The sequence below is a fragment of the Quercus lobata genome, chromosome 2 (genome assembly GCF_001633185.2).
Source record: "Quercus lobata isolate SW786 chromosome 2, ValleyOak3.0 Primary Assembly, whole genome shotgun sequence".
NCBI classification, from domain to species: Eukaryota; Viridiplantae; Streptophyta; class Magnoliopsida; order Fagales; family Fagaceae; genus Quercus; species Quercus lobata.
This window is the reverse complement of record NC_044905.1, coordinates 28,668,886-28,696,067: the sequence shown is the minus strand read 5'-3', so window position 1 is coordinate 28,696,067 and position 27,182 is coordinate 28,668,886. Positions and strand designations below refer to the sequence as shown.

The 27,182-nt window shown below is 39.8% G+C and overlaps 2 protein-coding genes across 2 annotated transcripts; both read right to left on the bottom strand.

Annotated features, from left to right (window-relative positions):
- Window positions 1-2,988: 2,988 nt before the first annotated feature.
- Window positions 2,989-15,722, bottom strand: LOC115962535. The gene is made up of 5 exons (XM_031081390.1): window positions 15,551-15,722; window positions 4,543-5,510; window positions 4,051-4,285; window positions 3,155-3,538; window positions 2,989-3,068 (listed from the first exon to the last, which is right to left on the bottom strand). Exons 1-5 carry the CDS (start codon window positions 15,720-15,722, stop codon window positions 2,989-2,991), a joined length of 1,839 nt encoding a protein of 612 aa, XP_030937250.1.
- Window positions 15,723-25,952: 10,230 nt separating this feature from the next.
- LOC115978238 (18.5 kDa class I heat shock protein-like) lies at window positions 25,953-26,727 on the bottom strand. The gene has a single exon (XM_031100259.1). It carries the CDS (start codon window positions 26,689-26,691, stop codon window positions 26,248-26,250), a length of 444 nt encoding a protein of 147 aa, XP_030956119.1. The 5' UTR covers window positions 26,692-26,727; the 3' UTR covers window positions 25,953-26,247.
- Between the last annotated feature and the right edge of the window lie 455 nt (window positions 26,728-27,182).

Genomic DNA, 27,182 nt, shown 5'->3' with positions numbered 1-27,182 from the left:
TGATGTGGTGCATTTGGCGGGAACACAATGCTCAAAGTTTTCAGGATTGTGAATGGATGATCCCTAAGCTTAAGCCTTTTCTTTTCAAAACTTTTTTTGATTGGATGTTAACTTTTGGCTCTTTCTCTATATGTACTCTTTTTTAATATGCTTAATCTTTGTACCTTGAGAGCATGATTTGTTGTTCCCATGTATACTCCGTGTACCTGAGCTATTTCTTTCATCAATAAGAATGTTATTTATTAAAAAAAAAAAAAAAAAAAAACTCAATAATAGCAAAAGTAACCTATGAAAGTTGCCAAGAAAGTCCCACATCATAACTAAACCACAAAAATTTTGAATCCTTAGGTATTTGATCTTTTACTTCGTCAAACTCTTTATTATCTGCAACTCTGCACAACAATGGTGCTTTTTGTGAATCAAGACAAAGCTGTAACATTTGCAATGCAAATTTCTCACATTGATTTTGTAATTACAAGTGATTTAATGATGGGATGGAATGCAAGACTTCTTTGTTCTTAATACTACCAACAGTGATTCAGGAGTCGATGTAAGTGTCACGTCAAAATTCTTAATTCTTCAACACTTCAAAACTTGAGGCCTAGTTTTCTCCAACCAGGGGAGAATGATGTGGGAAGCACAAAGAAGATTCTATTTTGAACCCTAGATGATTCGATAGTTACAACGGGGGAACCCTAGATGTCTTTGTTGGAAACAGTTGAGCTACAAGGCTCGTGGAAAAGTTCTTATTCCCAAGTCCTATTATGGTTAGATTTATTAATTAATTTATTTTTAATATAGATGTAATGCTTTCAATTCAAAGAGTATGAATTCGAATAGAATAAAATGGAGGAAAAGATTACATATGATCAACCCTAACTAATCCGTTGAGGATCCATAGCTGACCCCAAAATTTTGGGACTAAGGCTTTATTGTTGGGATGCTTTCAATTCAATAGAGAATAATTTGTTAACAATTATGCTTGAGGTTATGTGTAATGTGATTCTTCTTGGAGTTGTGATGGTAGGAAAATCCTAGGTGTGATGTTAGGCAAAACTATATGTACTTCAGGTAACCTTCTTCTCCTGTTGAAATTCTTGCAACTGGATATTGATTTATCTCCTTTAGAACCCTAAAACTTGTTGGGTAAAAATGCTATCACAACCTATGCTAATATTGAAACCCACAAACTAGAACTGGTACAATGCCCAATTTAATGTTCACAGCACCTAGAACACCCAGTTCAAAATTTGATTTTTCTTCACTGTTTCACCCCCAAAGCCTACCTTTCCCTTATACCATCTCCAAAGCCTACTCTTCCTTCATACCACCTCCAAAGACTACCCTTCCCTTATACTATTAGAAACTCCTATCTTTTTTAAGCTTGTTCCACCAAAAACCCTAGCTGTAGCTATCCCAAACTCCTCCAAATCTCTGTTGCTAGATAAAATTCTGCAATCTATTTGGTATAAGGGCTTTTTCAAAAAATATTTGGTATAAGAGCTTTTGTTATAGCTCAATTTTGTATTAGAGCTGAAGATCTTATCTAATTTCTTTTTAATAGATTTATGGAGGAGTTGAATTGCCATGATAATGAGGATGAGGCCCATTTAACTATGGCATCATAGACTTAAATGATTTTAGAAGCGGATGAAGCTGATAATTCTCTTCTCTATCCTTAGGCCTATTCTTGGTACACTTGAACAAGAGGATGAATATTCGACTTGTAACTCTTTATTTCAAGCTTTTGTTTGTTGTGGACATCTCCAAATTAAACAGCTTATTATTGATGGTGGAAGTTACTTTTAAAGCAATCATTGATGGTGGAACTGTTATTGGTGTTGCCAGCAAAGAGTTTAATGAGAAACAAGATTAAATACCAAAAACTCTAGAATTGTGGTCTAGTTTTGATGTGAGGCCTTCTTGGCACCTTCCTTAGGCTACTTTTGTTATTATTGAGTCTTAATATTATTTTCATTAGATTAGAAAATTACTGGTGCAGCTTCAATTAGGTTTTTCTAAAACTAGTGTTAATTTTGTCATTTTTGGAGTTTATTGAATATGCTGTAATGGGCTGTCCCAAAAGCCATATTGTTTTAGGTTTTTAGTCTTTTTTCTATTTGTTTTAAAAGTTCTTAAGTACTTTTCTAATTGTCTTTGTTATCAGGAGTCAGCTTATTTTAAAATTTGAGGCTCTTATTGCCTTCTTCTTAACTATGATTGCCTATTGTTTTACTTTTGTTTGTTTCTTGTTCTATACACTGTTTGACACCAACCAGCTCTCAAATCCATTCAAGATTCAAGCTTTATATTACGTAACAGGTAACCCAACCTAAATCCTTAATTTTAACATCAAACCTTTTTAAAAAAACCCTTCAAGATCTCATCAAGAATCCTAATTTAGTGCTGAATTTCCAAAGATCCTACAGTCAGCACCTACATTCAACTGCCTCAAGCTTTCAACCAAACTCGTGAAACCATTCAAAGTGGTTTGGATAGAGTGGTATTTCTATTTGTCATTGAGTTTTTTCTTGTTCCTATTCTCAGAGCGTTCAGCAACTTCGTAATTGTTTTGAAATACATGATTTTTTTTTTTGATAGGTAAACAGAAATCTATTATAAATGAGAAAAAAGGAAAAGTACAAGTTGTTCATGATGATGAACAACAAGAAAAAAAAGAACAAACAGCACAACAAAAAGAGAAATCAGGAAACTAAGCTAAGGGAAGCCATAAACTCAGAGAGAGTAGAGCAATCCGTAAAACCCCAATCTCGGTTTGGCAATTTTTTATTATTAATAATATTCTTACGTTATTTATCAAAAAAAAAATCCGTAAAACCCCAACAACGAGACCACTCAAATAGACTACGTTGGCATAACACCTTGAGCTCATCCAACCTCTTCTCATTATCCTCAAAGGAACGACGATTTCGTTCCAACCACACAATCCACATTAAGCATCCTGGAACCAAATTCCAAATATCCAAATTAAGATTCCCAAGCCACTGATGCCAACAAGATAACAAACCCACCACTGATCCTGGCATAATCCAATGAATACCAAAAGCCTGAATCATAAAAGTCCATAGGGAATGAGTAATAGGACAATGAAGGAGAAGGTGGTCTACCGACTCCCCATCACAACAACACATACAACACCAAGAAGCCAAAGGGCGACCCCTAAGCATTAGATTATCCAAAGTGAGGATCCGACTATGAGCAGCAGTCCACAAAAAGAACGCCACTCGCCTAGGAATCTTTGGTTTCCAAACACCCTTCCAAGGAAACAAAGAATTCGAAGCACCCCGAATCGCATGGTAATAAGACTGCGTGACAAACTTACCATCACCTTTTAGCCACCAACAAAGGGTATCCCTCCTATCACCCCAAGGAATATGAGATTGGATAAGTTGGAGAAGAGAATAAGATGCAATTAACTCCCAATCTTCAAAAGCTCTATAAAACCTTAAATCCCAAACTCTAATAGTAGCCCCTTCTAGAAACCACAAAACCTCAGAGATACAAGCATCCTTAGCCGCTGAACACACAAAAAGCTCAGGATAGAGATCTTTTAGAGTATTATCACCAATCCACCTATCATGCCAAAAGCGGATACGAGTGCCTTCACCTACTACAAAAGACAGATGCTTAGAGAAGCTCACCCACCCTTCATTGATGCTTCTCCATAGGCCACACCCATGAGTCCTCCTGCACACTTTAGTACACCACCCCCCTTGACCCTCACCATATTTTGTGGAGATGACTCGCCGCCAAAGGTGGGTAATTTCATGACCATATCTCTACAACCATTTTCCTAATAAAGCTTGATTAAAAGACACCACACTTCTTATCCCCAAACCACCCATCTCAACGGGTAAACACATCTTTTCCCAAGCTACCAAAGGATTTTGAAACTCCCCTTAGAAGATCCCCAAAGAAAATTCCTCTGAATACATTCCATTCTAGCAGCCACAGATTTAGGAATAGTAAAAAGAGATAAAAAGTACGTTGGGAGGCTTGAGAGCGTACTCTTTATTAACATAAGTCTACCACCCTTAGATAAATAGAGACGCTTCCACCCAGATAGCTTCTTCTCCATTTTCTCCAAAATAGGATTCCAAATCGAAGCAGTCTTAAAAGAAGTCCCCAACGGCATCCCCAAATATTTCATAGGCAAACTTCCCACTCTACATTGAAGAATATTAGCCAGTGCATCTAGGTTATTCACCTCCCCAACAGGGACAATCTCACTTTTCCTAACATTGACCTTCAAGCCCGTAAAAGCCTGAAAACAACACAACACCAACCTAATGGACAGTAGTTGTTCCCTAGAGGCATCACAAAATAAGATAGTGTCATTAGCAAATAATAGATGGGAGATATGCACACCAACAGAGTTCACAGAGCCCACATGAAACCCCCGAATAAGATTACACTCCTCTGTCTTCTTCAAAAGTCTACTCAAAACCTCCATTTTCAAAAGAAACAAAAGCGGAGATAGTGGATCTCCTTGTCTCAATCCACGAGAACTACCAAAGAAACCTTCCGGGAGCCATTTATTAGGATTGAAAAATGGACAGAAGTAATACAAGCCTTGATCCACCCCCTCCATTTCAACCCAAAACCCATCCGGGCCAACAAATAAAACAAGGCCTCCCAGTTCACATGGTCGTATGCTTTTTCAATATCATGCTTGCAAACCACACCCGGTATTCTGCTCTTCAACCTGCTATCCAGGCATTCATTTGCAATAAGCACTGAATCCAGGATCTGCCTTTCGCCAACAAATGAATTTTGAGACTCAGAGATAAGATTATCCAAAACCGCCCTCAACCTATTAGCCAACACCTTGGATAGCAACTTGTACACACTACCCACCAAACTAATGGGGCGAAAGTCCTTAATGTTAACAGCATTACGCTTCTTGGGAATTAAAGTGAGAAACGAAGCATTCATAGACCGTTCAAACACAGAGTGCCGATGAAAGTAATCAAAGAAATCCATGACATCCTTTTCCACAACACTCCAACATTTGTGAAAAAAAGCCATGGTGAAGCCATTAGGACCGGGGGCTTTATCACCCTCCATCTCCCTTAATACCTGGATGACTTCCTCCTTCGAGAACTCCTTCTCTAAGGATAACCTCTCTACCTCTCCAATGCATGCAAAATCTAACCCATCCATAGTAGGACGCCACACCTCATTTTCCTCAAACAACCCTTGGTAGAAGAGAACTAACTGAGAGCGCACATCAGCCTCATCCTCATAAAGAATACCATCCACCTCTAACCTCTTAATTAGATTAGCATTTCTATGGGAATTTGCTAATTTATGAAAGAAACGAGTATTATTATCTCCCTCCTTCACAAACAAAGCACGAGACTTTTGTCTCCAGAAAATTTCCTCAAGAGAAGCCAAATGTTCTATGTCCCCTTTGAGCTGAATGCGACGGATCTGATCCTCATTCGATAGACCCACCGACTCCTCTCTTGCATCAAAACCCAAAAGTTCTATGTCCCCATTGCGGAGAAGATGGAACAAATATCAAGAATCACCAAAGACTGCTGCTGAAAAAGGAGCAAAATATGCTAAGGATGTTGCTGAAATGCTAGATCAGCAATAATAGCAAGAGGAAAACCATAAACTGAGGACTGGAATAGGAAAGCAGCAAGATGAATGTCCAATATAGCTTATTATAAAAAAGGGACCTAGACTTGTTTAGCAAAGAGAAATTTTAATAAAGAACCAAACATGTTACACATCTCTCTAGGAGGTGGAGAAGCGTAATTTGGAATTTCTGCCTATGGTTCAAGCTAAAGCAATGTTAGTCATGGACGTGGATGAAAGGACCATTTTGAAAATGGAATCAAACTTTGTAGACCAAAATGAAAATTCTCAAACTTAAGGGACCAAATGAAAACAATCCCAAACATTAAGGTTCAAAAGTGTAGCTTAGTCTTATTAGCATTACTATTGATTTTTTAATTTTTGGGTTTCTAATAGTTATCTAGATTGGTCTTAGTAATCAAAGTCCTGCGAGTCCAGGCCTTATTAAGGTTTTGTGTAGTTTTTTTATAATATTGATACACTTTCAAGTCAATAAAGAACAATTTTTTAAGGAGAATTTGGCCGCAATTGTGCTTTAGGGTTTGTGTGATGCAATCCTTATTTGAGCTGTGATGCTGAGGAAATCCATGGTGCTATGTTTAGCAACATCTAGGTGTGATGTCCAGACATTGATTGAATTTTCTAATACTATTTAATTTTATCTGTTTGAATGTAGCGACCAGACATTGATTTCTCACTTTTGGAACCCTAAAAATCATGGGATCAACACCCTAACACAACCCACCTTTTATTAGTTTCAAAACCCCCCAAACCAGATCTGATACAGATCCTGATTGACTGATCAGTGTCGTCACAGCACCCAGAAAGCAGTTTCAAAACTTGAGTCTTTTTCGTTGCATCACCTCCTAGTCCTTCTCTTTCCTTATAACATTGGAAACCCTATATTCCCTAATATTTTCCCCCTTTTTTCTCGGAAATATCCTGGTCCTTTCTATCCCAAATCCCTAGAAACTTATGTTTCTGGATAAAATCCTAGAACTGATTTAGTATAACGGCTTTGGTGACTGCCTAAGGGAAAAACTTTGAATTTTTCCTGCAAGATTGAATTGGCAAGCAGGTCACAGCCACAGTAGTGGGCCTCATGATAATTTTCAAAGCCAAACCATGCAGGGAAATTTACTGATTGTACCTCAAAATCATCAGATCTACTTTTGGGTGATTTACTCGGGGCATCCCTTGGGATTTTCTCTAGGGCAGAATTAATGTGCAAACTTGAGTGTGCTGCTTACATTTGATAATGAGATGGCATGAGACCATGATCTTTTAATGAGCCAGATTACTTTTGATTTGATCTCAAATGTACCGTCTTTGCTGGACCCTTTCATTTACCTGAATGAGATCAATGGATGACCAATTGGTATGCTTATCAGATTTGTTGGCTGGCATGTTGTCATTGGTTCTTTGTGAAGATATAACTGAATGAAGCAAGGATATTTGGATGGATTATTGTTGTGTAAAAGAATATGTTGTCGCCTGCTTTTAAACTGACCAATTTTTCTAAATGGCTCCACTAGATTATTTGGATGTCCATCATCTGTAGTGAAATATGTTGGAAGAAAAACTTAAAATAATATATTGATGGAAAACAGGCTTCAAGTTACCCCTATCTAGTTGCTTAATGGTAGATGTAGGTCCAAGAAGTGAACTCTTCATCAGAAACTTGTATTTGAAAGAGCTTTGTCACATTTGAATTGGGAAATTAATATGGAAGTCAATTGGCACGGTCTGTGGCAAGATGTAAGGAAATGTGGGATACTGCCACCAAGAGCTTGGTTTGGGGGCATTTTTTATTGAACAGCTCTTGAACTCTTGGACCTACCATTCTGCCATTTTTGCTTACCAAAGTAAATTAGTATCTTTGCACAATGACAACTTTCATAACCCTTATCGACAGCTGCGGTTATATGCAAAAATAAAAAAATAACAACAATGAGAATCATCATAGTTATAAAATCAGAATAAGCTGAGTTTTAAATATTGAAATGAGAGTTTTGTATATGAGAATTTATAGGAGACCAGAGTCTGTCTATTTTTGTGACAGACTTCATCTGAGTTGTGGCATTTTTGTTTCCTAGAAAATGAGTTGGTTTATGTATATCCTTGTGTTTATGTTGTTTCATTGTATTTTCTTTTACTTCCAGTTTTGCAGTCACTTGACAAAGGTCTGAAGGAAATATTTGTGGAAGGTTCCCTCCTCAGCCATGCAGGACTCAGGTGATGGTTTTGTTTTAAGAACTACTCTAATTACAACCAGTGGTTCCGAGGACTGAAATCAACCATAACAGTGAACTAACTGAGAAAATCAAGATGAGAATTTTTTCTTGTGCAGAAAAAGTATACTCTTCCTTGTAACACATTTCCACCTTTATGTAAGTGGGGCATTCATCGTCAGTCTTGATTTTATTGGCTATTTCATTCCTTTCTTTATCCATAACTCTAATAAGCAGGTAAAAGTAAAACCAGTAAATATCATGGATTGCTGTTTATTTTTTTCTATCATCCATTGATTTCAAGTTGTTTTCTGTGAGTTAAATTCTGAATTTGTTTCAGTTTTTTAAAGAAAAAAGTTGTTTTGGGGCCCAGGGCCCTTCTAAAAACTCTAGATGGTTAATGAGTTATGGGCTACCTGTAATCCTCAAGCAGTGATCTGCGGTTACCTTAGATGTGTGTCATCATCTTTCTTTTTTCTTTTTAGTTGTTGCTGCGTTAGAATACATGATTAAATTGAGGCTCTCTGATTTACCTCTATTTATGTAGATTTAGGATTTTTGGTTTTTATTTTATTTTATTTTTATTTTTATGAGAGGATAGATTTAGGAAGTTAGATAGGTTAGTTACTGTTTCTCAAAAAAAAAAAAAAGAGATAGGTTAGTTACTGTTGTTTTGATAGACATAGGAAATTGGAATATTAGGGGTTTAATGATGAATAATTTATGAGAAATGCTAACGAGTGCCCTTAGGGCACTGGTTAAGAATCTAGTTAAAGAAAATTTTTATGGGAAAAGAAAAAAAAGCAATTAATGTTTTGACAGCTTTTTTCATTTCCCATAAAAGTGATGTCAAAACTTTCTTTAACTGGATTCTTAACCAATGCTCTAAGGGCACTCATTAGCATGATCCATAATTTATTAGAACTTTTATTGAGAGGTTTAGTTGAAAAGCACATGCTTTTAATGTTGTTTTGATAGACACAGGAAATTGGAATATTGGGGGTTTAATGATGAATCATTTATTAGAACTTTTATTGAGAGGTTTAGTCGAAAAGCACATGCTTTTAATGTTGTTTTGATAGACATAGGAAATTGGAATATCAGGGGTTTAATGATGAATCATTTATTAGAACTTTTATTGAGAGGTTTTGTCTAAAAGCACATGCGTTAAAGGTCAAGCTGCATAGTATTTATGAAATCAAATTCAGGGTAAGTTGTTCACTTGAGCTTAGGATTTGTCTATGGTAGGGATTAGTTATGTAAAAGAGGTTATTTTTTAGGGTAGATTACATTTTTGGTCCTTAACCTTTACACTATGTCAATTTGGTCTTTAACTTTTCAATATTGTGTCAATATGGTCCCTGCTATATAAAGTATTGATGAAAAAATGCTAATGTGGATAACCGCCCAAATAAAATATTATTTTTCTGCCTCATCAATGACACGTGTACTGCCACATCATATTACATTTTAGAAAAAGAAAAAAAAAAAAGCAATATTACTCGGTAACTCAGCACTTGAGGATCTAAATCTCAAATAAAACCCAATCTTTGTTACCACCCACAACCTAGAGCTTCATGTCTTGGTCAAGAGTGAAAGGGTGAGGCCTGAAGTTTGGCAACAGTGACACCCAAAGATGAGGAGCGGTGGCGAGGAGTGGCATTGAGGTTGTTCTGGTTCCTTTACTGGCTTGATGGTATACTCTCTCTCAGTTGAAATGGTTCATTGAATTTGTTCATTTGAATTAGTGTTTTGGAGGCTTGGTTGAGATCTATTGAAAGCTGGACTTTGCAATAGTGGCGGTATGGCAGCTTAAGTTTGTAGGGGGTGATTGGTTTTCTGGTGATTCCAAAAGTAGTATAATCTCTAGGCTTTAATTTTATAGGTGGGAGTAATTGTTTGGTTGGGCTCTGTCGTGGGATTAATTGATCAGATGCTCTATGCCCAATTTGTGGTCAGTAGTATTTTTATCATTTGGTATCAAATGGATTATGCCTAGGGGGAGGCAAATGGGTGGATTTGGGTGGGTTTGGAGTGGACATAATTGAGTTAGGTATATAAAACTCATTTACCTATTAAAACTTATTTAACTAATTGCTTCTAACTCAAATCCAACCCAATCCAATTATTATGGGTAAACCCCAATCCATCTAATCCACCCAATTACCCAATTATCAAAATTACCAAAATGTCACTAAAGTGAAAATGATCAAATTACTCTAAAATCTTCAAGAAAATAACCAAAATACCCCTAAATCTAAAATTACCAAAATACCCCCAAAATCCAAAAAATGACCAAAATACTCTCGAAACTTAAAAAATGACCAAAATGCTCTCGAAACCAAAAAATGACCAAAATACCCCTTGAAACCCAATAAATGACCAAAATACTCTCGAAATCAAAAAAATAACCAAAATACCCTCGAAATCCAAAAAATGACCAAAATACTCCTGAAACCCAAAAAATGACCAAAATACCCTTGAAACCCAAAAAATGACCAAAATACTCCTGAAACCTATAAAATGACAGAAATGCCCCTTAAACTTATAAGTCGATAAAAATACACCCTAAACCTAAAAAATTACCCAAATCCCCCCTAAAACTAAAAAATGGCCAAAATACCCCCGAAACCTAAAAATGACTAAGATACCTCAGAAACCTAAAGAATGATTGAAATATCCCCAAAACCTAAAAAGTTATTAAACGACCTCCAAAACCTAGAAAATTACAAAAAATGACTCAAAAATTTAAAAGTTAACGAAACACCCCTTAAACCTAAAAAATTAGTGACATTCCCTCAAAACCTACAAAATGACTGAAATACTCTTAAAACCTTTAATTTAACGAAAATAGCCTTGAAACATCCAAAATACCCCAAACCCCTATTTTGGTAATTTTAGAGGCTTCGGGTGTATTTTGTCCATCTTATAGGATTAGTGGTATGTTGGTCATTTTAGATATTTTGATGGGTATTTTGGTCGTTTTTATAGGTTTAGAGGAATTTTGGTTGTTTTAGGGGTTTCAGGGTATTTTTGTTAATTTTAGAGGTTTCAAGGTGTTTATGGCCATTTTAGAGGTTTTGGGTTTATTTGGGTCATTTCAAAGGTTTAGGGGTATTTTCGTTACTTTATAGATGAGGGTATTTTGGTTATTTTATAGGTTTCATGAGCATTTTGGTAATTTTTTAGGTTTAGGGGGTATTTTGGTCATTTTATAGTTTTAGGGGGGGTATTTTGGTCATTTTTTAGGCTTTGGGGTTATTTTGGCCATTTTTTAGGTTTTAGAGGGATTTTGGTAATTTTTAGGTTTCAAGGGTATTTTGGTAATTTTTTGGGTTTCGAGGATATTTTGGTAATTTTATGGGTTTTGGGGGTATTTTGGTCATTTTTAGGTTTTGGGGGGTATTTTTGGTAATTTTTAGGTTTTGGGGGGTATTTTTGGTAATTTTTAGGGGTTCAGCGATATTTTGGTCATTTTTTAGGGGTTCGGGGTATTTTGGTCATTTTTTGGGTTTGGGGGTATTTTTGGTTAGGTTTGGGGGTAGGTCTTTTGGGTTTGGGGTATTTTGGTTAGTTTTTTGGGGTTATTTTGGTAATTTTTAGGTTTTGGGGTATTTTGGTCATTTTGGGTTTTGGGGTATTTTGGTAATTTTAGGTTTTGGGGGTAATTTTAGGTTTTGTATTTTGGTGTTTTTTGGGTTTTGGGGGTATTTTGGTTGTTTTTGGGTTTTTTGGTCATTTTTTAGGTTTTGGGGGTATTTTGGTAATTTTTAGGTTTCGAGGGTATTTTGGTCATTTTATGGGGTTCAGGGGTATTTTGGTCTTTTTTGGGTTTTGGAGGGTATTTTGGTCATTTTTTGGGTTTCGAGTGATATTTTGGTCATTTTTTGGGTTTCAAGGGTATTTTGGTCATTTTGTAAGTTTTGGGGTTATTTTGGTAATTTTTAGGTTTTGGGAGTATTTTTGTCATTTTTTAGGTTTAAGGGGTATTTTTGTCCTTTTTTTAGGTTTTAAGGGTATTTTGGTCATTTTTAGGTTTAGGTGTTATTTTGGTCATTTTTTAGGTTGTGGGGGTATTTTGGTAACTTTAGTGGTTTTGGGGCATTTTAGAGTTGAGTGATTTGTAGAAATGATAGTTGGATCATAATTGGGTCTAATTAGGTACCCAATTAAAACCCAATAAACATTAATGTTAATTGGGTTCAATTGGGTTAATACCCATTTAACCCAATTAATAATTGGGTGGGTTTGAGTCTTATTTAAGTGGGCGGATTTGGGTAAGCAAATGGGTTTGGGTTGATTTTGCCACCCTTAGTTATGCCAATGAGGTGTTTGAGTCGCTTCTTTGTTTGAAATGGGTGTTTGGCTGATAGAATAGCACAAGGGTTTGGAAAGTGGTGTTGTTTTACCTCGCATAGATGATTTGGTATGAAAGGAAATTTGATGGGATTAAGCTTCCCTTTGATAGGACCTATTCTATTTGTTCTTTGGTTTAGTGGACATTTGCAGATGGCAGCATACCTTTCTTCCTAGTGAAAAATGTTGAACCTTTTGTCTTTGTAATTTGTTACTTTTGAGAGGAAACAATACGCTTTTCGTGTATTTTAATTGTTCCTTCTACTTTAAAAAATTCTTACAATTAGAAAAGCAAAATTGATTGAGGACTCTATACTAATTTCAGGGGAACATTACTTCCTTTTTTATATATAACTAGTTATAGGCCCGAGCGTTGCACGGTTTTATGAAAAAAATTATAAAATAAATGTATAAATAATTACATATTTTAATAGATTCAATAAAGATAAAAGAAAAAAAAAATTATCAAGTGTAAATAATTATCTCACTAAAATAAGGGGTAAGATTTCTTCCTAAAACTAAATTAAATTGATAATTCCAAATTGAATTTTAAATTGATAATTATTTAAAAAAAATGTACTAAGCAATTGATAAATCTAAAATTAATAAAATCTTGATAATATTATAAATTTAAATTAAAGTTGATAATTCAAGAATGCACATGTAGAACATCTTGATAATTTGATGTAACATAAAAATCAAATAAGAAAATTATTAAAATTAATCTATTAATTCTAACCATATTTAATCATTAAGTCTAAGACTCTAACCCTAAGCATATAAATTAGATCAAATCTAAGAAAATTAGTTTAAACAAAAGGCAACCAATACACAACCTAATCAATTTAATAAAAACAAAATACAAAAACAAAGAAGGAGCCTTTAGAAACTTGACAATGTTTTCGAATGTTTTGAATTCGTTAAATAAAATCACATGAAGACAAAAAACCAATAGTAACACTAAAGAAAATAAACAAAATGAAAATAATAATAATAAAAGAAGAAAAAATGCATATACCTGCATTGTCATGAGATTTAGGCATTCACATATTGAAATAAGTTTCGCTCCAAAAATGATAATGTAAGGACACGATTTGGTGACGAACCTAAACAGTATCGGGTTCATACGTAAAAGGCCCAGACAATATGATTTGTAGAGCGTGGGTGTAAAGAACTAGGTTAACTGTGGTATCTACCTCCAAGATTTTATCTCAAGCCCATCCAAGGTTTTCCTTCTTTTTTGTTGGTATAATCAACGTTTTTTCTTAAGTCCCTAGTGTTACTCACTCTCTCCTCCTTCTTACTTCTTTCTCTCCAGTTTTTATATGTGTTCTTCTTTTTTCCTCGATCCCCTTCTCCATGTTCTTCGTTTAGTTTATATACTCCCCTTCGCGATCCATCCTCGCCGAACACGTGTAGATTGTGTCCGGGGGATTTCTTTCTGTCCCATCTGGCACCTCCTGGAACTTCCTATGGGCAGCTGTAAGGCTGCTTCCCTACTACTCAGGTATCACCTCCACATTAATGCGGCCAGAGAGTTGGTTGAGAGGTCATTAATGCGGAGGCAGCTATAGTTTCAGATATTTGTTTGCCTTATCTCTTTCATCTTTAGTCGGCTACTCTACCCCTTGAGATGACCTACTTCTGAGATCTGATCGTGGTGAGACCACGTCCTGATCGTCTTCGGACGCGATCGTCCTCGGACGCATACTGCCGAGGAGCATGGCGTGCTCGGACGGGTGCACGACCTCGGATGGGCCACTGGCCCAACAATCCTCAACCAATTCTGAATCCTATGGGCCTATCAACCGAATGATCCCCACAATAGCCCCTCAAAATCCTACTTTTCGACTCCTCAAGAGAAAAGGTGGGTTTTGACGTCATGAGCCTGCACCTGTGCGCGTTTCGGGGCATGCCCCTGACGCTTCAGCGCCCCGATTTTGGCAGCATTAAATTCTGACAACTCCCTTGTCTTCCACATTCGACGGTTAGATCCAAATCGAACGGTAGGGGGCTTCTCTTGTTTTGTGAGCGGGAATTTCGCCGCTCACAATCTTCACATGACTATAAAGGCGTTCCCAAATTAAACCTGTACCTTACCCTTAATGGTTACGCGGTTCCAAGGCCTATACACTGAACCTGCCTTCTTCCTGTCTTCACTGTTCTCCTGGCGACTACAAATAATCGTACGTTGTCCGAGGTCCTTCCTTTGAACCTGTAAGTCCTCTCGAAACTTTTACCATTTTTATTCAAAATCAAAAAGTTTTTTCTCTACTAAGTTTCTTTAGAAAAAAGAAAAAAAATGGGGAAGCAGAGGAATCCCTTTCGGTGTCTCGTTGACTCCGAGGAGGGCATTAGAAACTTCCGCATGAAGTACAGTATCCCACCAACGGTAGGGATGAGGTATGCGGCCCAAGGGGAGTGGGTTGACGCCAGGCAAACTGGGGAAGTGGTTATCCCCATGATCGCCTTTATTGAAGGAGGGATGACCATCCCCATGGGTAGTATCACTAGGGGTTACCTTAATTTCTTTAGGCTATCCCCCACCCAATGCGCTCCCAATATGTTTAGGGTTCTGGGAAGTATAGACGCTCTGAATCAGAGAATGGGTCTAAATCTATCCCATCACGACGTGAATTGGGTGTACAGCCTTCACCGCCTAACTGACTAGGACTACTATCTCAAGTCGAGATATCCTGAAGTAAGGTTGATTCAGTGCCTCCCTACTTCAAATAAGCACCTAAAAGAAGATTTCCTCATTTTTTCTGGGGAATGGCATGATGGTCTATCTTGCCCGATAGTGGAGGGAACGCCAGGTGGGTGCGAAGTTATAGACCTATGCTACTTAGCTCATGATCACATTTTAATCACCTTTATTATTTTCGCGTCTCACAACTTTTAACTTTAAAATCAACGGTCTTGCAGATAGACGCTACACGAAGCCCAATCTCAGATTGGTCAATAAAGCGAGCCTAGACAGATTATTGAGAGCTGAAATATACGTGAACGAGGCTGATGGTCAGCTACGAGCAGCACATTTAATTCTCGGATATACCCCCCTTTCTTTTGGCTTTCAGGCGCCGAAGTGCGTGATTAGGGCACGCGATCCTCGGCTTCGCCGTATCAGTGTTGCCTACGAAGGATTCATCGTTCCAGAGGGTATTCCACTTCCCGAACACACACCTCTCACAGAACCTCTTTCCGTGGCCAGCGTCTCAGCGGGGCTTTCTTCACCCTCACCTTCCCTCAAGAAAAAGGGCACCAATAGGAGAAGGAAAAGGGAAAAAAGCAAGCAAACCGTTGTAACAGTATCGGAATCCACGGACGATTTTGAGATTTTCGATCAGCCCTCAAACCTTGAGGAAAGTTCTGACGAGATGGGGGTAAAAAGGATACCCCAAAAAAGCCTAATGGAGCTGATAGGAGGTCAACAGGGAAAGTCTGCACCTGCCCAAACAGTACCATCCCAGGTTTCATCTCTTCCAGCCAGGTCTCCTCCTCCAGTCCCCCGCCACCCTCCTCAATCATCTCCGCAAACAGCACCGCCAAGCATTGCCGAGCCAGAGAAGCGCAGAGAGCAGAAAGGTAAGGGGGTGGCAGATGCGAGCAAATCCCGTCCCACTCGAGAGGAGGATGTCCAACGAGCGGCAAAGCAGCAGAAAACCAGACAGCCCTCTATGCGGGGCCAAGAGAAATCCGATTCCCCACATCCCGATTCACAAGCATGGCTGCCAGTTCCTATGCTCGGTGGGGAACCCCTGCGAGACGATGCCTCTGTAAGGGATTATAACGGCGGCATAGGGTGTCATGTGGCCTCGGCCATAGAGGAGGCCTTATTGCTCCCAAAGGATATGGCTGAGCTAAAGAATGTGAGGAAGAATCAACTCATCCTTGACAATAAACGATATTTGGGCATGGTGAGAAGCTATCTTTTATACTGCTTCATTCTGTGACTGTTACTTACTAATGCGCACTTTTCATTAACTATAACACTAACTCACCCCCCCTTTTTATTTTTTACAGATCATCCAAAATACCTTCAAGCTAGATGAGATGCTCAATGCTTGTTCCAACCAGCTAGATGGTGAAAGGAAAAGAAGGGTAATGGCTGTTCAAACCTTGTCCAAATCTGAACAGGATCTAACCGTCGCAAGGAAAAAGCTACAGGTCGAGGAAGAAGCTCGCAAGAGTGCTGAATCGTCATCAGAAGGCTACCAGAAGCAGGCCGAGGAACAGGCCAAGCTTCTGCGCGAGGCGAATGCTGAGCTGAAGAAAACTCAGGAGCAAGTTCTTGTTCTTAAGAAGCATCTAGAAGAAACTCAGAGGTTAAGGGAGAGAGCCGAAAAGCTTAAAGAACAAGCCGAGAAAGCAAAAATCGAGTCTGAGAAGGCAATGGGTGAAGCCGAGCAGAGGGGCTACGAAATCGGGATAGCTGAAACTGAGAAAGCGTTAAGAGCCGAAGTTCCGGAGGTTTGCCGCATCTTCTGTGCGAGAACCTGGAGCGAGGCTCTTAACCGTGCTGGGGTTGAAGCCTCATCTGAACTACGTAAGCCAGAGAGCGTATATTACCCCGAAGCGATACGCTCCTCAGCTCCTCAACCACACCAAGCTGATACTCCAGCCCCAGCTATTAACCCCAGCGAGTAGGTTTTACCTCGCAACTCCCCTCCAGGAGCTTCTCCAAACAAATCCACCACTGTTTCGAAGACATATACGGTCTCACAGGGTTTTCAACAAGAATTGGACTCCACAGTTCAATCGGCTGGGGGCATCATCAACAAAGTAAAAAGATAGAAACTGCTTTGTAATTTTAATTTAGACACTTAGTAGAGGACTTTCTCGCTTACTTTCTTATCATTCTGATGGTTCTAAGTTCTACTTACTTACTTTGTCGTTGTAATTTTGGATGGATTCATTTCAGACGCCTCTTTTATTGTACGCCAATCTTGCATTCGAAGCTCTCTCTTTCTGACTCTTTAACGAATGTTCATAGGGCATTACTTTCACTAAGATTATGATTTAGAAAACTCATCACCACTCTTTCTGCCATTTAATAATTCAATGCACAACTTAGCAGGTAAGTTTCTACCGAATTAGTGGTCTAAGGATTTGACATAACATAGTTTCTGTTTAGCAATTCGTTATGAATGACAGGATGTTAATTTCCACTAAGTTTGCGATCCAGGGACCTGGCATAACTCAGTTTCTGTTTAACAATTAAGTATGAATGATAGGATGTTAATTTCCACTAAGTTTGCGATCCAAGGACCTGGCATAACTCAGTTTCTGTTTAACAATTAAGTATGAATGATAGGATGTTAATTTCCACTAAGTTTGCGATCCAAGGACCTGGCATAACTCAGTTTCTGTTTAACAATTCAGTATGAATGATAGGATGTTAATTTCCACTAAGTTCGCGATCCAAGGACCTGGCATAACTCAGTTTCTGTTTAACAATTCAGTATGATAGGATGTTAATTTCCACTAAGTTTGCGATCCGAGGACCCGGCATAACTCAGTTTCTGTTTAACAATTCAGTATGATAGGATGTTAATTTCCACTAAGTTTGCGATCCGAGGACCCGCATAACTCAGTTTCTGTTTAACAATTCAGTATGATATGACAGGATGCGGGACTCATAGAATGCATATTTGACGTAAGTTAAAAGAGAATATTTGAATTAAAACTTCTTTACTAATAATAATACCTTCTGAGATTATTTACATTCCAAGGATGGAGTACAGGTTTTTCGTCTAGATCCTCTAGATAATAAGCCCCTATTCCAGCTACAGAAGTAATTCGATACGGTCCCTCCCAATTGGGTCCCAGTTTTCCCCAGCTTGGATTCTTAGTGGCCCCCAGGACCTTTCTCAGCACCAGGTCGCCTATAGCTAACGGCCTCATCCTCACATTGCTATCGTAGCACTGCTTGAGTTTGTGCTGGTAGTAAGCTAGCCGAACCATCGCGCTTTCCCTCCGTTCTTCAATCAGGTCTAAACTTTTTTCCAACATCGCATCATTATTACTCGAAGAGAATGCACTGGTCTTTAATGTCGGGAATCCAGTTTCCAGCGGAATAACGGCCTCGGTTCCATAGGTCATGGAGAAAGGAGTTTCTCCCGTCGAAAGCCGGGGCGTTGTCCGATACGTCCAAAGCACATGTGGGAGTTCCTCCACCCATCTTCCTTTCGCGTCGTCTAGTCTCTTCTTAAGCCCATGGACAATGACTTTGTTAACAGCTTCAGCCTGCCCATTGCCTTGCGGATAAGCTGGAGTGGAATATCTGTTTCTTATTCCCAGTTCTGAACAATATTTCCTAAAGGCATTGCTATCGAACTGGAGCCCGTTGTCCGAAACAAGAGCTCGTGGGATTCCAAATCGCGTAACAATGCTCTTCCAGACAAACTTCTTCACATCTACGTCCCGGATGTTCGCCAAGGGTTCAGCCTCAACCCATTTGGTGAAGTAGTCTGTGCTGACCAGCAGGTACTTCTTGTTTCCTATAGCTTTAGGAAAAGGGCCGACAATGTCTAGCCCCCATTGTGCAAAGGGCCAAGGACTTGAGAGAGGGTTAAGAACTCCTCCAGGTTGGTGGATATTCGGAGCATATCTTTGACACTGATCGCACTTCTTAACGTACTCCTGCGCTTCTTTCTGCATATTCGGCCACCAACAACCTTGCGTTAGTGCTCGGCATGACAGGGATCTTCCTCCTGTGTGGCTTCCACAAATACCCTCATGCAACTCTTCCAGGATTAATTCTGCTGCCTCGGGAGACACGCAGAGCAAGTATGGCCCAGAGAAGGACCGTCTATATAGCTTTTTATCTTCGGATAACCAGTACCGAGGTGCTCTCCTTCGTATTTTCTCAGCTTCTACCTTATCTTCGGGCAGCACATCACTGTCGAGAAATTTTAATATAGGGTCAATCCAGCACTGCGTCAAACTAGCTTGACGAACTTGGCAAATCTCCTTTTCTGGTGAAGTGGGGGTATGCAAGTCTTCCACAATAATTACCCGTGGGAAATTTCGTGCTGAGGAGGTGGCAAGGGTCGCTAAGGAGTCTGCGTGGGTATTCTCGCCTCGTGGAATATGTAATACGTCGAACGACTCGAACTCTGTTCGCATATGCCTAACCCGGTTCAGATACCCTTGCATTCTCGGGTCTCTGGCCTCCAACTCTCTAGTTACCTGGCCAACGACCAGCTTCGAGTCCGAGAACAGTTTCACTGCCTTTCCACCCATTTTATGGACCATGCTCATTCCCATTATCAGAGCTTCGTACTCTGACTCATTGTTAGTAGCTGAGAACCTCAGCCTTAGCGACTTCTCAATGATGACCTCTTCGGGAGATATCAGGACCAATCCCAGTCTAGCTCCCCGTTGGTTTGCAGCCCCATCCACATATACCTTCCATATCGGCCCTCCTGGCGCGAATATTACGCCAACCGATTTTTCATCCATGTGATCTCGATTCCTACTAACTTCCTTAGGGCACTCAGCGAATTCAGCTACCAAATCGGCGAGTACTTGACCCTTCACAGAAGTGCGGGGCATGTATTTGATGTCAAAAGCACCCAGAATCGTTCCCCACTTGGCAATTCTGCCGGTGTAGTCAGCACTTCTAAGTATGGATTTGAGAGGCAATTGGGTCAAAACAACTACAGTGTGAGCTTGAAAATAGTGTGGAAGTTTACGTGTCGCATGGACGACTGCCAGTATGGCCTTCTCTAACGGCAGATATCTCACCTCTGCTTCATGGAGGGATTTACTTACATAATATACCGGCCTTTGGACGCCATTGTCCTCTCGCATCAAGACGAAACTGACTGCGTGTGGGGCTACCGCCAGATAGGCATACAACGTCTCATCCACTTCAGGGCTAGACATGATCGGCGGTTTGGATAAATAATTTTTTAACTGCTGGAACGCCTCAACACACTCCTTGGTCCATTCGAATCCCTGCCACTTATGTAACAGACGGAAAAAAGGACGACACCTTTCGGCTGACCTGGAGATGAATCGGTTTAACGCAGCAGTCATCCCTGTCAACCTCTGCACTTCCTTTGGATTCCGGGGCGCTTGCAAACTGTTAATAGCCCTAATCTGATCTGGATTAACCTCAATTCCCCTATGGGTCACCATGTACCCCAGGAATTTTCCTGAACCTACACCAAAGGAGCACTTCGAAGCATTCAGGCGCAACCTGTGTTCTCTCAGTATCCCGAAGATGCTAGTGAGGTCCTCCACATGTTCAGTCACTACCTTGCTTTTCACCACCATGTCATCAATATAAACTTCAATACTTCTGCCCAGCTGTGGCTCGAACATTTTCGTCATCATGCGTTGGTAGGTAGATCCAGCATTTTTCAGACCGAAAGGCATCACCTTGTAATGGTAGTTCCCAACCGGGGTCACGAAAGCGGTCTTTTCTTGATCATCGGTGGCTAACGGTATTTGGTGATACCCTTGAAAGGCATCCAAGAAGCTCATCCTAGGGTGGCCCACGGTCGCATCCACCAGCTGGTCAATCTTTGGCATAGGAAATGGGTCTTTGGGGCATGCCTTATTAAGATCCGTGAAATCCACGCACACTCGCCACTTCCCCGTCTTCTTCTTCACTACCACCGTATTGGCCAGCCATTGGGGGTAAAAGACTTCTTTGATAGCCCCAGCCTGTTTGAGCTTGGCAACTTCACTTCGGACTGCCTCGGCATGCTCTTTCGATGGTCGCCGAGGAATTTGCCTTCTAGGGGGAACGGCAGGGTTTACATTGAGTCGATGACAAATAAAATTCGGGTCTACTCCTGGAGCCTCATACGGGTCCCATGCAAAGACGTCCACATTAGTTCGAAGGAACTCCAACAAACTCGCTTTCTCTTCCAGAGGCAACTTGGCCCCAACCCGAAAGAATTTCTCTGGATCATCAGCAACGGTCACCGTCTCCAGATCTTCACACTCTACCCCATTGGTTGGTACGTCTAAACCTGATGCTGGGATCTTTAATTGCTATGACTCATTATCGGCTGTAGCCGAGGTTTCTGCCTCAAGCCGATGCAGTATAGCCGCTACCTGGCATTGCCGAGCAGCCGCTTGGTTCCCTACTATCTCCAGCACTTGGTCTCCGGACGGGTACTTCACCTTCTGATGCAGGGTAGATGAAACCGCTTTAAGTGTGTGAAGCCAGGGTCTGCCTAGGATAGCCGTATACGGAGAAAAAACATCTACGACAATAAAATCCACCTCCACCACCTCCGTGCCTGACTGCACGGGCAACCTGATTAACCCCATGGGAATGACTAACCTTCCTTCAAAACTGACCAGAGGGGAATTATAGGTTGTCAAGTCCTGCTGCTTCAAACCAAGCCCCTTGTACAAATCCGGATACATCACATCCGCTGCACTTCCCTGATCAACCATCACCCTTCGGACATCGTACCCACTGATCCTCAGCGTTACCACCAAGGCATCCTCATGGGGTTGTATGGTTCCCTCCAAATCTTCGTCTGAAAAACCCAAAACCAAGGAGACACGCTTCTTGGCTCTCTTCCATGCTTGAGAACGATCCTCAGCCGGGGATCGGGACACCGACAACACTCTGGTGGGGCAAGATCCAGTCCTCCCTGGGGCCGCAAAGATGACGTTGATTGTTCCCCGAGGGAGCCTTGATGAAGCATCCCCACGCACCTCGGAACCTGCTTGGCTCGCCCTTCCACTAGAGTGATGCAAGAGCTGCCTTAATTTTCCTTCCCGGACCAATTGCTCCAAATGGTCCCATAAATTTCTGCAGTTGTCTGTCGTGTGTCCATGGTCCTGATGGTAATGGCAATACAAACTCGGGTTGCGTTTTGTAGGCTCTCCTGCCATCCTGTTAGGCCATTTGAAAAATGGCTCGTCCTTTATCTTCTCCAAAACCTGCTGAACAGGCTCCCGAAATACCGCATTAACGACCTGGGCATCTGCCGAGACCGACTGGCCAACAAAGTCCCGCCTTGGTCGGTTGTTATTATAACGATCCGACCTGAAATCCCTCCTCTCCTGAGGGATCATCTTGGCCTTTCCTTTCCCCTGAAACTGATCCTCCTCTATCCTTTTGTACTTCTCTATTCTGTCCATCAGTTGGCGCACACTGGTAACAGGTTTACCCGTCAAGGATTTCCTCAAGTCGTGATCAGCTGGGAGGCCGGCTTTGAAAGTAGTTATGGCCACAGCGTCATTCTTCCCTCCTATTTCGTTGAACATCTCCCAGTACCTATCCGAATAACTCTTGAGAGTCTCGCCCTCTCGCATAGACAAGGTCAACAAGGACCCCAGCGGCAAAGGAGTCCTGCTGCATGTAATAAAACGAGCACCAAAAGCCTGGGTCAGTGCTTTGAAAGATCCAATAGAGTTGGCCCTTAAGCCATTGAACCACCTCATCGCCGTCGGACCCAAGCTCGACGGAAAAATCTTGCACATCAGGGCATCATCCCTGGAATAAATAGCCATCTTCTGGCTGTAATAGCTTACATGTTCCACCGGATCCGAATGGCCATCATACAGAGAGAACGTAGGTTGATTGAACCGCCGAGGATGGGTAGCATCATCTATGCTTCTTGTAAAGGGTGACCTGGAAATTTGACTCAAGGCTTTGTTCATGGCATCGTTTCCCACGCCCCTACTAGTTGGACTTTTACGCCTATGCCTATGGCGACGCTCCTCTTCGTAGGAGAAAGTCTCACTCTGCGGAGTTCTCGATCTCCGCCTGTAACTAGTTCCATCCGACTCCCCCGATGATAGTTCGGAGCGAGGTGGGGAACGCTCCCGTCGTGCATGACGTAACTCTCTCTTCAAGTCCGCAATTTCACGTTGCAGATCCCCATCATGCTTCACGTGGGAAAGTGACTCTTCCCGCGTGTACGGGTTCTCGTGGTGTGAATAGTATGTATGCTCCCCTCCTGGACTTCCCTCTGTTCGGGATTTTTTCGAGGACCATCATGCTGAGAGCCCCTTGACTCCACCTGATGCGGGCTGATATCACCCTGATGCAGCCCCGCTGCGGGGTGAGGCAGTTCCACTCCTTCCATCGAAAACGTTGTGTCGGAGGTTGTACAAGCTAACACAAGTTCTTCCCACAGACGACGCCAATTGTAAGGACACGATTTGGTGACGAACCTAAACAGTATTGGGTTCGTACGTAAAAGGCCCAGACAATATGATTTGTAGAGCGTGGGTGTAAAGAGCTAGGTTAACTGTGGTATCTACCTCCAAGATTTTCTCTCAAGCCCATACAATGTTTTCCTTCTTTTTTGTTGGTATAATCAACGTCTTTTCTTAAGTCCTTAGTGTTACTCTCTCTCTCCTCCTTCTTACTTCTTTCTCTTCAGTTTTACGTGTGTTCTTCTTTTTTTTCTCGATCCCCTTCTTCATGTTCCTCTTTTAGTTTATATACTCCCCTTCGCGATCCATCTTCACCGAACACGTGTAAATTGTGTCCGGGGGATTTCTTTCTGTCCCATCTGGCGCCTCCTGGAACTTCATACGGGCAGCTGTAAGGCTGCTTCCCTACTGCTCAAGTATCACATCCACATTAATGCGGCCAGAGAGTTGGTTGAGAGGTCATTAATGCGGAGGCAGCTATAGTTTCAGATATTTGTTTGCCTTATCTCTTTCATCTTTAGTCGGCTACTCTACCCCTTGAGATGACCTACTTCTGAGATCTGATCGTGGTGAGACCACGTCCTGATCGTCTTCGGACGCGATCGTCCTCGGACGCATACTGCCGAGGAGCATGGCGTCCTCGGACGGGTGCACGACCTCGGATGGGCCACTGGCCCAACAATCCTCAACCAATTCTGAATCCTATGGGCCTATCAACCGAATGATCCCCACAGTAATAATTAAACATATTCATTAGTTTATTTATAAGTTATAACATTAGAATGAAACTTAACATTTATTTTATGAAATTTCTTGCTCATATAATTATATCTCCTTAAAAATTGTTATTTTTAAATTTAAGAGAGATGTGCGTTATTTTTTATAATTTTTTATTTTTATAATTGTTAGATATATATGGAAAGTTTGTTTATTTGAAAATATATTAAGTTTTAAAATTATTGCATTTATTAAGGAATAGTTAATACAATCTTTTAAAGAGGAATAATTATTCCTCATTTTGAAGAATAACTATTCATAAAGAATGATTATTCCTTATAATAAAAATATAACCAAACTAAAGAATAACTAAACCATATAAATAACTATTACATTACAGAGTCTATTACAGTCCACCAAACATGCTCTATTTCTCATTTCATTTCCTTTACTTATTTCTTTTCTCTCATTTGCAACCAAACAAAGGGGTACTATTGAAAAATCAATTTACTCATGCTTGAATAGGGGGGAAATGGGTATTTATCCCTAATTTATAAACTGTGCAGCAAAATATCTCTATTTTGAAACTATTTAGCAAAATGCTCTTATTTTTGTAATTCGGTTTTAACAAAATCGAGTTATATGTAAAATTTGATATCCTCAAAATTGAGTTATATGAATATTTTTAAGTAGAACTCGACATTAATAATGTTAAGTTTCACTTAAATTTTCAAAAAAATTTAAGTGATAAAATATGCATAAAACTGGACATTTTAAAATCGAGTTTAAAAACCAAAGACATTTTATTAAATAATTTCAAAACAAAGATATTTTACTACATAATTGATAAATTAGAGACAAATACCCATTTTTATATTTCCCATAATCTTTCACATCAAAACACATAAGTCTTAACTATCAAAACGCATTATTGACTCCCCCAAAGTTATGACTCGAATTCAATGTCTATTTTGCCAAAAAAAAAAAATTGTTTTTTATTTTGGTGTTAAAAGTATAATAAAATTAACTTTAAAAGACCAACTTATCATTCTCTTCAAGCAGGAAAAATGGACATTTGTTCCTAATTTATCAATTATGTAACAAAATACTCCTATTTTGAAACTATTTAACAAAATGTTCTTATTTTTTAAACTCGATTTTAACAAAATCAAGTTCTATATATATTTTGCCACTTAAATTTTTTTGAAAATTTAAGTGAAATTCGACATTACTAATGTCAAGTTCCACTTAAAAATATACATATAACTCAATTTTGAGAATATCGAGATTTACACAACTCAATTTTGTTAAAATCGAATTTCAAAAATAGAAATATTTTACTAAATAATTTCAAAATATAAATATTTTACTGCATAGTTCATAAATTAGGGACAAATACCCATTTTCCTCAAAAGAATAGGGTAGAAAAATATAATTTACCCATAGAATTTTGATTATCTTCATTTGGTCATTTGTGCACCCTATAAAAAGACAAGATGTGGATATCAAATAAATCACTCTGGCTTGAATGAAGATAATCTTTTTTTTTTTTTTTTTTTAATCCCTGACTTTCACTAAACAACAAGAGAAGTTTGAAGTTAATAGGAAAGCATGACCCGATCAAGTAGAAAAAAAAAAAAATAACATCTAGATAATCGAAATGGATTAATCACAATTCTTGATTCATCTTCTCACAAAGGACCTAACGATTTCACTTGAGCATTTTGTGAACCCCGTCAAATCTATGCAAGAATTTGAACATTCTGGACTTTTCAAGAGTGCAATTGCTGAATTTCCCTCAAGCAAGGGGGTCAATACTTGGCAGTAGGCAAACCCTTTTAAACTAGTTCTAAATGGCCGAGAAGGATTGGGACGGGGTTTCTGATGTTCAGATTGTGAGTAATCAAATCAAAACTAAAGCTATAGAAGCGTGGCATGTCAGGTTGACATACTCAAAATACTTTACACAGAATTCAAGCCAACAAATAAGTTCCAGGCTCTCACATACTAGAATTCAATAATTAGAATTACAAACGGAGTAAATAAGTAAATAGTATCCATCACTCCATTCATATATAACAGAGTTCTTCTTCTACGTCAAAAACCAAACATCGATTTTCACAAAAACGACACAACACGAAACTAACGAAAACAAGCAAAGCCATTATTTACCATAACAAAACAAAACCAGACTTCCCTAACCAGAAATTTGAATGGGCCTAACATCAGGCCTCATGACTTCCTCTTTGGGCACAGTGACAGTAAGCACACCATTCTCCATTGCAGCCTTGACTTCCTCAACCTTTGCGTTCTCCGGCAGCCTGAACCTCCTCGAGAACCTTCCGTTGCTCCGCTCCACGCGGTGCCACGTGTCACTCTTCTCTTCCTGCTCTTGACTCCTCTCCCCGCTTAGCTGCAGACCTCGACCGTCCTCGATCTCCACCTTCACTTCCTCTTTCTTCAGCCCAGGAACGTCGGCTTTGAACACGTGCGCGTTCTGGGTCTCCTTCCAGTCAACTTTGGCGGCGGCGAACGACGACGTTTCGGAGGGGAAGTTGGAGTGAGAGGAGAGCGGCGGGAAGCCCTCGAATGGGTCGAGGAGGTTGGATCGGCGGTTGAGGAAATTTGGAATCAGCGCCATTTTTTTGGGTGAATGCGATTGTGAATGTGACTGTTTCGAGCGAACTCTGATATGAAATAACGGTTTTTTGATGGGGAGGTTTTTTTTTTATAGTGTGGAGTGGATAAATCTTGATGGTTCTGGAAAGTTCTGGAAAGTTCTAGACTAGTTAGGCTTCTTATCAACGGTTGTGATTTTGGAAATATCAGAATTATTCCTAGAGTTTACGGATATCTCTAGAAGCAACAATTTTTTCGGTTTTCTTATTTTTGGGCATTAAATGGTAGCTATTTAATTATATTTAATCCTAAAAGATAGACGTTTAGTCCACATCCATAACTAAATTTTAGCATGCTTAAAAAAGCTATAAAAAATTTATAAAAAAAAAAAAAACTAAGAAGGGTTGTCAACGTTACCATTCCTTTAATTTAAAAAAAATAAATGTATTCTATTTTTTAAAATAAATGCGCAATGAAAGGCACAACAAAGAACAATATTACATTTCAAATAAA